At 34.7% G+C, this 15,470-nt stretch overlaps 2 protein-coding genes across 17 annotated transcripts in view; one reads left to right on the forward strand and one right to left on the reverse strand.

The window, feature by feature from the left end:
• Positions 1-770: 770 nt before the first annotated feature.
• LOC128681597 (androgen-dependent TFPI-regulating protein-like) lies at positions 771-6,630 on the forward strand. Its single transcript, XM_053765612.2, has 5 exons — positions 771-922; positions 4,167-4,338; positions 4,868-5,005; positions 5,461-5,681; positions 6,423-6,630. Coding segments are annotated over exons 1-5 (726 nt in total). The 5' UTR covers positions 771-920; the 3' UTR covers positions 6,616-6,630.
• Positions 6,631-10,439: 3,809 nt separating this feature from the next.
• Positions 10,440-15,470, reverse strand: part of Hr3 (Hormone receptor 3) — a 114,574-nt gene continuing 109,543 nt past the window's right edge. For 15 of the 16 annotated variants that reach the window (XM_053765105.2, XM_053765095.2, XM_053765107.1 and 12 more), the window contains 6 exons: positions 14,926-15,040; positions 14,026-14,180; positions 13,456-13,564; positions 12,986-13,104; positions 12,444-12,594; positions 10,440-12,156 (listed from right to left, as the gene is read on the reverse strand). In XM_053765105.2, the coding sequence (XP_053621080.1) occupies positions 12,027-12,156; positions 12,444-12,594; positions 12,986-13,104; positions 13,456-13,564; positions 14,026-14,180; positions 14,926-15,040 (779 nt within the window). In that variant the 3' untranslated portion in view covers positions 10,440-12,026. Of the gene's footprint in view, positions 12,157-12,443; positions 12,595-12,985; positions 13,105-13,455; positions 13,565-14,025; positions 14,181-14,925; positions 15,062-15,470 lie in introns of all 16 variants that reach the window. The other variant, XM_053765104.1, reaches the window with a different exon arrangement.

The following is a 15,470-nucleotide window of genomic DNA, read 5'->3' on the forward strand; positions in this document are numbered from 1 at the left end:
TGATGGAACATCAGTGGAACCACGAGCCAATAAACCTAAATGTGTATATCAGTGGTTCTTGGTATTTTTTTTATTTTTATTGAAAGTGGAACTACGAACCCAAAACTAGTGGGACTATGAGACTGGTGGAACTTTATTGGTGGGCCCACGAATCAAAAAACATCGTATCATAGCCATGTTTTTTTTTTAATGAGGACAAACCACACATATTGAGCTAGCCCCAAAGTAAGTTCGAGACTTGTGTTATGGGATACTAACTCAACGATAATATATTTTATAACAAATACATATATAGATTTTTGTTTTTTGTTAATATCTCGGGTTCTAAGCAACGTATCGCGATGAAACCTATACCAGATTGTAAGTTAGACAATTTGTTATACAACTATGAAAACCGCATCAAATTCCATCCAGTAGATTTTGCGTGACGCGCGAACAAACATTCAGGCAAACAAAAATTTAAAAAAAATTGTTTTGGTTTCTATAGTCCCATAAAGAACCCCCCATAATTATTTTGCTTCAAAATCTCCTACGAACAGACATAAACTACTTACAGTTTTATTATATGTATGTATTGTATAGGTTCTCATAAATACATTTTATATCAATATTCCCATTAAGGCGAATTTTACGAGAGAAGCCGCGTGCGCGTATAGTGAATTCTCTAACACGGAAGTAAAGCACGTCTATTATATACGTATGTCATGTTGCCCACTGTACATGCATATCTATATATGTATATATATGTAAGAAGTGCGCATTTATATATTGTTTTTGAAACTGCTCAAATGTGATATTGTGATATAGTGACAGTATTCAAAACTGTGTAACTTTAGACGCAATACTAATATATTTAATATAGTTTTGTCAGAACTTGTACAGTGCAGTTGGGTGTTACAGGAATCGTGCCCCCTTCAGAAATGTACGTATTATTTTTCCACCAAATTTAAAATTTAAAGTCAAACTTATAACACGCCTCTTTTTGCGTCGGGTGTTAGAAACTGTGAATATTTCAAAAACAACTGAACCGATTTTGTTGCCCCAAGAACATAAAAATTCTAGATACGAAAATTCTAGAATTCTAGATCCTACATACTTTTTAAATTTCATCAAAATCAGACCAACGGTAGATGGTTTAAGACAAACTATACTATAGTGAAGTATAGTGTTTGTTTAAAATTTCCTGCCGTTTAAACATTTTTAGGTCCATCGAAGTCGTCTAGGTTATTTGGTTATTATTTTATCTATCTATGTAGCAAATCTCATCAATTCAAATCATTTATTCAGAAATTAGATACTTTTTCACGTCATATTCTAAATCAAAAAATATTTAATAAAGCTACAAACTACTTTTTAATTTGTCGAGCATATTATTTATATCTCGACTATATAATACACGATTGTCTGCTTTTTCATTTCGACTCTCCTCTCTTTCTATTTTCCTATTCCCTGTCTCTTTCTTTAATGTATCTTTGTATACATAAACTTAAATAAATTAAAAATTTGTAAGTGGTATAAATTTTGAAAATAATTCTGTAAAAACTATAGTTACCCACGTAAACAAAATAGTAATATATTGTGATCTAAGACTGACGACAGTGATAGCTGACGTCAATTCCACTAATATTATAAATGAGAAAATAAGTTTGTACGTTTGTTACTCAACCAATCTTCTTGAAATTTCGTAAATATATAATTAGGAGTATGCAGAAGGATATAGGGTACCTTTCATCCCCTAAACTATTGTTCCCGTGGGATTTGCAAAAAACTGTATTCAGTTATAGGTGACGCTGAAGATTAATTTATCTTGACACCAATTTGTAAGTAAGCACTTATTCTTTTTTTTTTGCAAATAATATATTTTATTTCTTCCTTTAGTTTAGTTATTTGTGCAAACAGATAGACCACACGTAAACCAATTTATTATCAAATCTTTTTCCGGTATATTACCAACATATATTGAATATACAAAGAATTGTTTATAAAGTCCCTGAAAATAGAAAAAAAAAAATTTTAAAATCATTAAAGACGGACTATCCTCTTTTCCATTGTGGGTTAATAACAAAACGTGACCCTACCTCATAATGTCCAAACGCAATAACTTATTTTCTACGTAAAAATGATCACACAACTATCAATTTGATCTTGAGAGTACGTGATTCTTAGCAATTATGTTGTTATCTGCATGCAAATCTCACTGACTTACGTAGATCAAGAAAAAGTATAAAATAAAAATGGATGCAAAATTGTATTTTATTTCACACTAGCTGTTTCCCGAGGCTTCGCCCGTTTAAATTTTCCACGGGAACAGTTATTTATTAGTTTGAAAAGTACCATATGTCCTTCTACATACTATATACTAAATATATGCAAAATTTCAAGAAGATTGGTTGAGTGGATAGAGCTTGAAGAACTTAAAACTTACTTTCTTCAAGAAAGTTTCTTGTTTAGATTGGGGTTAGGTTTGGTTCTTGATTGGGATACTTGAAATAAAATATCTGTAGCCCATTTAAAATACACACAGCGCAATCTAGTGTTTTAATTGCAAATTCGATTTTTCGCCGAATTTTCTATCTTGGGAATTCCCAAGCTATAAAATTTTGCGCTTTGGCAATCCGAAAAACACATAAAACATAAAAACACTCTTATAGCTTATCTATATATCTATATTATATATCTTAGGTATACTATATACTCTTATGTACCAAGTTCTTTGACATTTCGCGTAATGAATAAGTTATGTTAACACTTAAAACCAGTTGTTGTTAGTCACAATAATGACACCGTGTTTTTTTTTGTCAAACTTAAACGGATGTGTATGACATACTAGCTGTGCCCGCAACTTCGTTTGCGTGCGCGGTTCGAAACTAATAGTTAATTATTAGACTTAACTACGGGAATCCCAGATAGTTTCGGGATAAAATATACCTAAAAAATCAAAATCAAATCGTTTATTCAGATTATTAGGCCTTCACAGGCACTTTTCACGTCATATTCTAAATTAAATGATATTTACCAAAGCTACCAACCACCAGCATTTCGGAACGACCATTGCTGAGAAGAAATGCCGAAAGAAACTCATTCAAACAGTGTTGGTCCCTATTATGCCAGAAGGGTTTGACCATTTTTTAAATATAAATTTATCTATAAATTTTTATTAGTAATATAACAATGTAAGTATGTCAAGCAGGTTTAAAAAAATTACACACGATATAAGCAATCATTCTCAAAAATCAAACTTTCATCTTTTTTATATCCTTTTCCCGTTGACCCTTCGTCGTACAATCGTGGGTTGTCTGTTTGTTGAGCTTTCATATTTATAACCCGCTTGCACCGCGGCTTCGCCCACGTTTCATCGTCCATCCACTCATATTATTGTTAATATCTCGGGTTCTAAGCAACGTATAGCAATGGACCTACAGAAAGAGTGACAAGAGGAGTAGACCGATCGTTACTTAAATAAAAATATTGGTAAAAAAAAAACTTACAATTTGGGAAAGTAAACCATACGATGAAAATATAGACAAAACGGGAAAGTGCTGAGAGACTAATAGTTCCGGAGGATCCTCTATACAACTGTGAACCGCATCAATATCTATCGAATAGATTTTATGTGATGCGCGAACAAACATATATTATATACTATCAGCCCGCCACAGCTTCGCTCGGGTACAACTATAATAAAACTTTCACAGAAATCACCCTATCGATCATAAGATTTAATTCAAAATAGTTGAAGTTCAGGATTCGAACCATCAACAGTAACAACGTGAATTCAATGGTGTTTACCGCTGAGCTGTCTACTCATTTATATTTTGAATGGGATTATTCGTTATTTCTTTTCACCCTCATTTAACTACTCTAAAGTTCAAATTTTAAAAAATCCTGAAATACAGGTTTCATTATTTTTGATGCATAGCATTTGTGCCAAGTTTCAAGTGGATCAGTAAAGATTTTCGTTATTTTTCATACAAACTTTACCCCCCCATTTTTACCCCTTAAAGGGTCGAATTTTGAAAATTCCTTTCTTATCTGAGCACTACGTAATAAGTTACCTAAAGCTACCGCCCAAATTTCGCTTCTATGATTTAGGCTGGGCGTTGATTAGTAAAAAACACTTGTTCTTTTATATATATAGATAACATACATTTCTGTTCCTTTTCTAGGGCAATGGACAGTTTCATTTACCACCGTGTCTGCGGGTACGCAGCCACATTGGCCATCCTCCTGGGCAATACAGTGTACCTGGACGCAAGCCTGCGACGCACCATGGCGATATACCCCGACTTGAAGATCTACACACACTTGGAACCCCGCTACCTTACTGTTTGGAACGCGGTTAGAATATCAATAACTAGATGTTGCCCGGGGCTTCGCTCCCGTAGGCATTTTGAGATAAAATATAGGCTATAGCAATCTTGGATAATGTACCTTTCTAATGGTGAAAGAATTTTTAAAATCGGTTCAGTAGTTTCGGAGATTACCCGCCTCAAACATACAAACTCTCAAACGCTCTCTTTATAATAATAGTACAGATAATAAACTCTTTATTGTACCACTAGCGGCCCGTTCCGACTTCACTCGGGAAAAAGCATAATCAATCAATCATACACCTAAACCTTCCTCAGGAATCACACTGTCTATTGGTGAAAACCGTATGAAAATCCGTAATTATGAAATTATAACATAACAATAACAATGCTTGTTTAAATTTCAAGAATGTTTAATTGTTTGTTGTTTTATTATCACAATCAAATACTACATTTAATAAAATACTTTATCAAAAAGCCAATTTAAATGTGTCCTTCCCTAGTTACCATTTTATGTGACAAGCAAATAATTTCGACTTATTAATTTATAATTCTAGATATTCCAAATCGTGAATGCCAGTATCGGCCTGTACATAGATCTGAGGACGCTACAGGGCAGAAGTGACATGGTGCCGAAGCAGTTGACCAAGTTTAAACACACATTCTTCAATGCAATCGTATTCCCTTACACTGTGGTATGTAAACAGGACCAAACCTTTTTTTTTTTTCTTGCGTTATGATAAATCGATGATTTTGCCAACAGATGGTTGGGAATAGTAATGGTAGAGTAAAAAGGACCAACGTTTTAGCACGTTGTGGTTTTGACAATGACGACATACTTTGTTCTGTGTTGTTTGTCTGGAACACGACGGAGCAATGGGGCATGACAATGACTCAACAGAGGGCGAAGAACCGATTTGCATTTTACTGCTCGATTTCGAAGTGAGATGCTGCGAACCAATCACACTGCGGTGTGGTTGTCGTCGCGTCACAATGGCGCACTGTGATTGGTTAGACGCGTCTCACTGCAAATCGACTCAACAGTGAGATGTAATGTATGCTGTAGTTGTATTGTGTGCTGTAATAATGTGAGATGTAAATCTGCTTGCACGTGTATCTTCGGCATTCACAATCTTAATATATTTTTCAGTTGGTATTCACACTGTTCTGGCCAATATTCCTTTACGACCGAAACCTGGTGTTTCCCACAAGAGCCGACCTATTCGTCCCCAAGATATCCAACTACATCATGCACGGGTTTATTCTCTTTGTAGCCCTTTGGGACCTGGTCTTCCAGGAATGGAACTTCGTCTCGTCTCATAGGAAAAACTGCTTGTATATATTTGGCATGTACTGCGCTTATAATTCTGTGTAAGTATGTTACTGGAAATATGATAATCGGTGGATATTTTACTGAAAGTGTATTTATTTATCCGGTTAGAAGGGTGAGAGAGGCAGTTTAATTACAGGGTACTGTGGCAAAACATCCTAGGACACAAAGTTGACGACGCGCGTGTGACACCCTGGTGCATAAATAAATGCATGTATAAAAACATTAATGAAAAATTCTAGCAATCTGTATAGATCTGTACTATTATTATAAAGAGGTAAGCGTTTGTGAGTTTGTAAGTTTGAGGCGGAAACTACTGAACCGATTTCAAAAATTCTTTTACCATTAGAAGCAGCCAAATCTCAAAATTCCCAAGGTAGCGAAGCCACGGGCAACATGACACACTTAGCGGTCAAACTTATAACACCCCTCTTTTTGCGTCAGGGGTTAAAAAGGCCGTAATGATTTTATGTCTTAGCCTCGGCAGTTCCCAATGAGGATTAAGGTGGATGGTTCTAAAATCGCAGACAAATATTCAACATTTTGAAGATTCATTTTTTACTTTGTCTTCACCCGTTATTCCATCGGAGTCCACCCTGAAACATAAAACTCGTAGCCGTAGCCCGTCATTGCGTCCACCCACACTTTCCCCGTTTTTTTACACGGCGATTTAATACACGATATGGGAAAAAGAGACAGCATGTTGACGTAGCAACGTGCTACGAATTCGTAACATGGTAAGTCTTCTGACTTAATTTTTTTTTTGTACAATTTAATTCCAGGTTGTTCTTCACAAAGTACGGTGATATAGGCCTCTGGCCGTACCAAATCCTGACAGTGCTGGAGGGCAGCATATTTTTCCCCCTCTTCTTCTTGCACATATTCATCACTTTATACGTCAGCTACTTCCTCCAGTGGAGAATAAAAAACGGCTTCGCAGCGCTGACGGAAAAATTAAGTCTGAAAAAAATATAGAATCATGAAAGAAAATGTATCGTTTTATTTTCTACCTCCTTTAATCATGGATTTAATAAGTACTTCGTACGGAGAACCTATTTGGGGTACCTATTTTGGTACCTTCGATCTCCCCTTTCGGAAGAGGAAAGTTGGTTTCTTTGGCCACATACAAAGGGGGGACGCCAGTTTGAATTTCTAAGACTGTTTCTTGAAGGCAAAATCCCTGGCAAAAGACCTCCTGGCCGCCCTCGACGAAAGTGGTTTGATGACATAAAGGATTGAACCTGATTTAGATACAACCAACTGAAAATAGCGGATCAAAGCCGCGAGGGTTTCCGTATGCTGACCTCCAAACTTCAATTCGAAGAGGTACTCATCAGGTATCGTGGGGTTGGCATCCCGTGATGATGATGACGGAGTACCTACTAATTCCATGCCTTAAATAAATAATATATCTCTTATTTGCTTCTCTTACATTTCTGTGTGATTTGTCCTTATATATTTATATTTATTTATTTATATTCATAAATTGCACGTAAGCGGTCGCGTTCGGGGCTCAATGGCGCGAAGCACGAAGTCAGTTTAAAAAACAACCTTAAAATTCTTGAAAATTTTTCAAGATTCAGCAGTGATATTACCGCTTAAAATCTCAGCCAATATGTCGGCAGCCGGACGTTGACCCTCCTTGGGTATATCATCTGTGATCTTGAGTTACTGATGAAGTTCAAAATATATGTTTACACGTTAATATCTCAAAAACTATTATGTTTCCATCACACACATGTATCACGTCACAATCAATAGAAGGTGAATGGGGTGAAGAACTTTTACATGAAAGTTCTAAACCGTTGAAGTTGGACTTGAAAATTTGGATTTTAGTTGTTCACAGCAAATTAATGAATACGTATTTCCGATTTTTCTGACAATTAACTCTCTATTCCTTCAAAAGGGGGTAAAATATTGTATGGGACTTAATACAATTTTCAAGACAAAAAGCTGAATATTGGTAAACATACTCTTTATAGTAAATCACACCAATAAATAACTTGAAATGTTAGGTAAGAGGAAGAAGAATTATTAAAATATATTAGGACAAATCACACAGATTGAGCTAGCCCCAAAGTAAGTTCGAGACTTGTGTTATGGGATACTAACTCGACGATACTATATTTTATAATGAATACATATATAGATAAACATCCAAGAACCGGATTAATCAGAAAAGATCATTTTCCATCATGACACGATCGGGGATCGAACCCAGGACCTCTCGGTTCAGTGGCCAGAACTTTACCACTGCGCCACCGAGGTCGTCAAAGTAAGAAAAAATTTAAAAATGCATAATCTATATTTTGAAAATTGCATCTCAAGGGGAATGATGTAGGGGTGGAAAATTATATGAAACTTTATAATTTTTGAAGAGAGACTCATAAAATGTTCCATTTACACATGTGGTTAAAAAGAAACTGGGATGTAACCACGTCATGGTAAACAGGATGGCACGCGTAGCGGGAAATGGGATGGAGACGCGTAGTAGAAAAAGGGCAAGTGTAAGTAGAAAACCGTACGGGATACCTACATAGCAGGAAGTTTAGAGCCATGCCCCCATTGCTCAGTCGCGCTCAGTTATTTTGACGTCCGCAGACAAACAACGCAGAAAGCGCTTAGTTGTCGAAATTTAATGTTTGTGTATCATTTTCAGGATGCAATACTCGTACATAGTAAAAGGGAGGTGGCCTTATCCAATCATAAAGAAGATATATGGCACTATATATTTCCCAATAGCTGTATTAGCATTGTATGTTTTGATGATATCGTGTACTGCATGCAGTGGCCAATTGTTCGTTATATTTGGGGGAAGTCACGGGATAAAGTTACTTAAACGTGGACATTTTTCAAATAAATTTATGAAAATTGTGTTGATGTTTTAGTAAATCTGAAAATTAAAAAGTCATTGTTCAACTTAGTGTTCATTCTTTTGTTATCAATCAACCAACCAATCAATCACTCAATCAATTCTGATGAATTGATTCCACGTAATATGACATCGATATGACAACTGTTATTTCGAAATAAAGGACTGTTTTGAAGTTGTAATAAGGTTCAAATAAATAAAACACAGCCCGTTGCAAGTGATTCGAGAATAATAGTAAAAACAATAACATTTATTACTATTGGTTACGAAACTCCATCTTCTACTTAGGTACAATGTTTTGTAATGAGTCAAAAATCAACAAAGCTTTGCTCGCGTCGCTCGAAAACTGAAGCCCGACCAGTTATATATCAAAAACTCAATATATACTCAGGCTATATATATATATACATATATAATATTAATTTCAACCCATTTTTCGGCCGACGCAAGCATACAAAATATGTTTTATATATTCTGACTTTCTTTACATAGATATATGATTTTATATTTGTTACTCTTCTCAATATGTTCAGGTATTGTGTAAAAATACTTAATATTTCCATTAACAAATCAATATTTTTTTAATATAAATCATCTTATTGAAAAACAATATACAAAATTCACTATAGCGACACCCGTATTCGAGGTATCAATGTACAAAATAGAAGCTCTTTACAAATTATATATCAAAATGAAAATGCTAATCGAACCAATGTACCTAATATATAAAACACACAAACACACGAACTTTCTGCTTACGCGTTCCGCACAAACGTTTATCTAACCATTATGTGTCCAATTCTATATTAATTTTAGTGGAAATATAGCAAAACATAGTACAAAAGTTTAGAAATACTACTAAAGTAGCTTACTTACGATCTAATCTACTATTTCTACAGAAAGGGACTCAACTATACAACAGAAAGGGATGCCTTAAGATTTCTCACTGTGTTTAATAGCTGCGTCCTTCTATGCACCAATAGCAGATTTCATCGTGTGGCCACTTAAAACTACCCAGCGATGAAAACGTTACCCTATATCTATCACTATCGCACTAACTCCACTCGTACGTGCGTGAAAGAGAGGCATTATGCATCTCGCGTCAATACTAAATTCTGCACCATCGAAGTCTAAGTTTCAAGAAATTGAATGGACACATCGATATTTCTTATTTTTCATTTCGATTTTTACATTCCGTTTTGTAAAGTTTGTGTTGAAAGTTTTGTTAAAATTTATATGTAATCATTAAAAACAATATTTTTATATGAAACTGGTTAACGTAAATTACATAATTGGAACAAATTTAAATATGAAAAAATTACATTTATTATATCGGTCTTGTGACCATATATTTTTCGTTTTAAAAAATGCGCAATTATATTTTTGATTGTTTTTTGCCAATTTTCAGTCTTAGTGCTCTAAATTTAAAGTAATCGTGATAATGGGAAATGTCCAACATATTTGTGTGTACTTAAAAATATGATTTGAAAAAAAAAACAGAGATCAACCACACAATCAATAAAACGATATAAAACCATCAATTATTTTTCAATCAACATATGGAAAATTATTTTCATTTGGACATAACCCATGTTATACTAAATGACTTTCACTATATCCACTAACGTGCGCCTACGTTTACAATTTAAAAAAAAATGCGATATATTTTGTGTTTCACTGAGATATACATTGCATTTTATATCGACTTTATCACGTACATAATATATGTTTTATTTAAAAATTATATTTTGAACCACCCGTATATTATATTACTATTCTGTAGGTCTCACTATTAAAGATTATTTCTATATTATTATTAAATAATATTCTTGAAAAAAAAACGTGCAGATAATTTATAATTAAAATAAAATGTATATAAGTATATAACGTACAAGGAACGCAAAATCAAAAAATAAAACAAAAAGTATAGACAATAACAGATTGCTTTATTTAACAAAAAATATATAATATATAGAAAGGAGAAAAAAAAACAACACTTTTCACATGATCATTCAAGATTTTCTATCCCGTAGTTCATGGTGGAAAATTTGTTTCACTTTTTAATAGAATGTAAAATTAAAAATAACCCATTGAACCTTATGATATTTAATATAAAATACATATGATTTTAATCTATTTACAAAATACGAGTTAAGATTTATACTTTTTTTTTAACATTAATATAAACCAGTCTATAAGTAAAGGCTATTCGACAAAACTTAGCGTAAGTGTTAGAAAAATTGATGGTTAATGTTCTAATTATATCATAGCAGGCAATTTTGATTAGAAAACAAAATCGTTCGCGATACGTACAAAACAAGCGCAAGCTAACAACTGCTGTAAAATTACGTATAAAAATGTACTTATTCAAAATCAACATCGGGATTATTATGCATTGATTGTGTACTTTCTTTCTTTCATTTATTTATTATGCAAAAAGTGTGAGACACTCCAAGACATGGCACCCGAGCGAAGAATGTGCAAAAAAATTAATGAGATCAAAATTTATTTCTACGAAAAATAAATTAATTGCCTGCTATTTTTATGGTACGAAGTGATTTTGATCCGTACAAATTTGATTCTTCCATTTAATATTATGATAATAATAATAATAATATATGTTCAACTGCAATTTTGTTCAATGCACCGCACAATAACACGTTATTCAACTTATTATGTACTATATATTACGTTACTTATGATTTTGTTACTTTTCATCGCTTCCACATCCAAGCCAACGGAAAAGTACAAAAAGGGCAGTATCAGTATTCCTATATTACAACTTATACATTCTACATTGAAGAGAAAAAAAAACATCAATAATAATAATCATTTGAAATAAATAACAAGTTACAATTCTCTTTAAAAAAAAAACTGTTAAAAATAATTAAAAGACCTATTACTTAAAGTTCCATTTGAAAGAAACCGATGTGTGATATTAACGATACTACACTGTTATAACTTCTTTATTTATTTCTTAATAAAAACTCTATTTCTATTATTATATCTTTATATAATAATAATTATTATTTCTTCATCAAAGTTAGATACATTTATGATAATTATATTAAGATACACCTCTATATACAAACACACAACAAAACATCTGTGCATTATTATGTATTTATATAAAGGTCTCAAAATCAGGTTTCATATATTCCCATAATCTACATTTTTGTTATGAAAAAATAAAACACATAACAAAAAATATATACGACCACTATTACCGAGATAAATGTATTTAAAAAAAAAAATTGGCGACACCTACTACGTCCCTAGATTCAAAATTAAATAAACATTTAAATATTAATATTGTACGTACGTACTAATACGTAAATATCATAACAGTCTCAGAGTACATACATACAATTATAAATAGATTAACAATTACGTTTTAGGTGTCGTTAATTTTCGGGAAGGAATTAAAAAAATAGCTGTCAAGTCTTTTTTAAATGTTCGATATTTCGCCAAGTTTAATGAGATCGAACGTCGAATTTTTGAAGTGGGCCGCTGTTTATCCGTGGGTGTATGGATCGAGGACGCTGTCTAAAGAGAAGAGTTCTTTGTATAGAGCCGGGAACACGTGGTGAGGGTGGGCCGCCTTGAAGCGGCACAGCGCTTCCAAATGCATCAGCGATAGTTCTCTGTAACGATAACATTTTGAACATTAATCACTAAGCAACTACAATGATAGAATTTTAGGCAAAAAATAATAATCTGCTAGATTTGATAGATCTCCTAAAGACATTATTTTGCAGTTGGAAATATTACTAGTTACTTTCGATATTGAAGGAAGAAGTCGTGGTCTCGATAGCTAAGTGGTGAAGAGCACTGTCCCGGATAGACAGGGGCGCGGGTTCAATTCCCGCTCGATTCCACATTTTTTTTTCATATCATCATTATTATTTTCAAAAAAGAGAGGGAGAGAGACCTGAAGGTGGGTATCTTGGCCAGCAGCGTGTCGAGCACGGTGACGTCGCCCTTGAGCGGCGCGTGGCTGGCGTCCAGCTCGAGCCGGATCGCAGACATCGACATGTTGAACAGGCACTGGATCTCGTGGTTGCCGCGCACGCCGTGCCGCTCTGCAAGTGTTCAATGTTTATAGTACCCATGTGAGTTATTATTGTGTTCTGTGCCACCATAGAACCACTCGATGTCCTCTCGTGGACCTCGAAGCGACTAAAGGACACATAGCTTTGTCAATAATAATATTATCAGGGGGGATTGGCGTCAATCAGGCGGCCGGTTATGAAATATAGCCGAATCTTCAAAATTTTCGAGTTTACTAGTCACCAACTTCTTTCTTGTTTGTTATCACTCCACGCTTAATCTTAACCAACCTTGAAATTTCGCACAAATGTAGCTAATATTACGTAAACAAACTACTTATCCCGGAAAAAGATCAATTCGTGTGGGAAATTCACATGAGTGGAGGCGCGGACAAAAGATGATTTATCTTAAAAAGATACTCACCAGGCCACAGCAGCACAAGGCTCTGATACAGAGCCAATTCAGTCTCAGTCAGTTTAAGTCTAGCGATCGTTTTCGCCGCGTCGAAGATTCCGACCACCAGCGACATGTCGCGTGGGTCACTGGAATTAAAAAACTTTGTAAGATATTTGCATTGAATGCCTTATAAACCAGAGCTGTCTTATAGCGGTGTGAATATCCACTTTCCCTTAACGACCGAAAAGTAACAAGCCTCTAAACTTTTTATTTATGGTTATAATTCTAACTAATATTATAAATGCGAAAATAAGTTTGTTTGTTACCTCTACACGCTCTATCTACTCAACCAATCTGCTTGAAATTTTGCATACATGTAGTTTGTAGTATGGAAAAGGACATAAAGTACCTTTCATCTTGGAAAAATAACTGCTCCCGTGGGAAATCACGCGGGCGAAAGATGCTAAAAAAGCTATTTTGTAATGTTAGCAACTCACCGCGCGTGTACACACTCCCTGATGGGCAGCACGACGTCTCCGTACAGCACCTGATCGCGGTTCACGTCAATCAGCCGCGACAGCCGCACGATGGCCAGCTCAAACGATCCTGAGCAATTGATTGATTGATTTATTTATTGATTGATTACGGTAAATTAAAATTATTTGTAGTATGTATGTTTTGATATAATGCCATAAAATTATCATAAATTAATTCATCATGACGATAAGTTTATTTATGATAGATATAAATGAATTATTTATTAGACTTAATTTACAACGAACGCACAAAGTGAATAGCTGGTTGATTATGAATCACATTGATCTCCTCCTTTGTAGTAAGTAGGTTAAAAATGGCATTATTAGGTGAATAGGATAAAACGTTAAATAATTTTCATATATGTATAGGAATAAAAGATTGCTTATTTCGAATAAAATTAACATTTTATTGAAAGTAAATCAATAAAACTAAACAAAGCATGTAAGTAAGCAAAGAAAGATAAAAACAATTTAATTTTCAAGAAGAAAAGAGATGGATGAATGATAGATGATGATAACCACAATACTTACCCGACTTCAGAAGCAGGATCTGGTCGTCCTGCGTCAGCTTCATGAACCCAGGGATGAGCTTGGCAAACTCTATGATGTTCTGTATCATTCCTGTCAATTTGTCCGCGCAGTCCAGCCACATCTCCTCGTACGTCATCGAGTTATAGAACAATAGTCTGAAAATCAAATTTACAATCAATAATGTCTGTATCTGCTACCCACACGTCATAGGAGTAAAATAAAATGTTTATTATAGTATATTCTAATTTCATTATCGAATCGTTATCGGTTGGTGTTGGTTGATCGGTTGGTTGGTTGATTGATTGGTTGGTTGACTCATTTACAGTTGCCTGTATACACTTACTAACCAATCAATCAATCCATCAACCAATCAAAATACTTTAGTTATTTCTGACCATTGATTGATTCTGTTTACGGTGACTGTTGAGCCTATATTATAATAATATTTACATATATGGCGTACACATACAGGGCTACAAATATATATTATAGATTAGAGACATCAAATGTGGCGTGTACGCCTTATTCCGCCCTAGAATAAGACCACTCCATATCCTTCCGTGGACAGGTTAACTAAACTTGGCAGCTTAAAGGCGACAAAAGCATTCCCAAGGAGAGTTAACGTCAGGATGGCCGGTTGGGTTAGTTTAGAGCACAAAGCTGGATCTTCCAAACATTTTAAGGATTATTTCTTACGCTGATCTAGGGATACGTGGCGTTACAGCGCCAAATGCACCCGGGAACACACAAAAATAAGATAGAGACATCAGCTAGCTGTAGCAAACGTTTTCGATGATTCATTGATTCCAAAATGCTAAATCCTTGCCTACATTTTAGCCTGCATACACTTTGTTGATTAGTTGGTTGATTGATTGCTTGATCAATTGATTGATTACTCACTTGGACACGTCCGGCGGTTTCCTGAACATCTCGTGAATGAACTCCAGTTTCGGATTGGTGTTGGCGTGTGCCTCGGCCAAGCTCTTGACGAGAACCTTACTGATGTCGCCCTCACCTGAAAACAGAAGAGAGACGGCTGTAAACAAAGAGAAAAGTACGTGTCAAAATACAGAATATAGTGCAAAAAATATATAATTTAAAAAAACCGGATTGCACTCCGGGAGTGCCGGCAGGAGTGAAAACTTTAATATTAACGTTGTGCATTTTTGACCTTACGAATTTTCGATCAGAGTCACGTGTCCTGACGCGAGTTTACCATTTTTCACCCATCACAATAAGTGCACAACGCCGCTAAAGAAGTTTTCACTTCAAAAACAAGCACATTAATCATTCTATCTAGATAGCAATAAGGTCGCACACTTCTACTGTGACGCAAGATGACGTTCATTGAAAATTGAGCTTTAAAGCATACACTGTTGACATACATTACATTGACAACAAATAAGCGGACTGCTCGCTCTCAGCTCTCGTCTTGTCAATGTAAA

This window comes from Plodia interpunctella, chromosome 27 (genome assembly GCF_027563975.2).
Source record: "Plodia interpunctella isolate USDA-ARS_2022_Savannah chromosome 27, ilPloInte3.2, whole genome shotgun sequence".
Lineage (NCBI taxonomy): Eukaryota > Metazoa > Arthropoda > Insecta > Lepidoptera > Pyralidae > Plodia > Plodia interpunctella.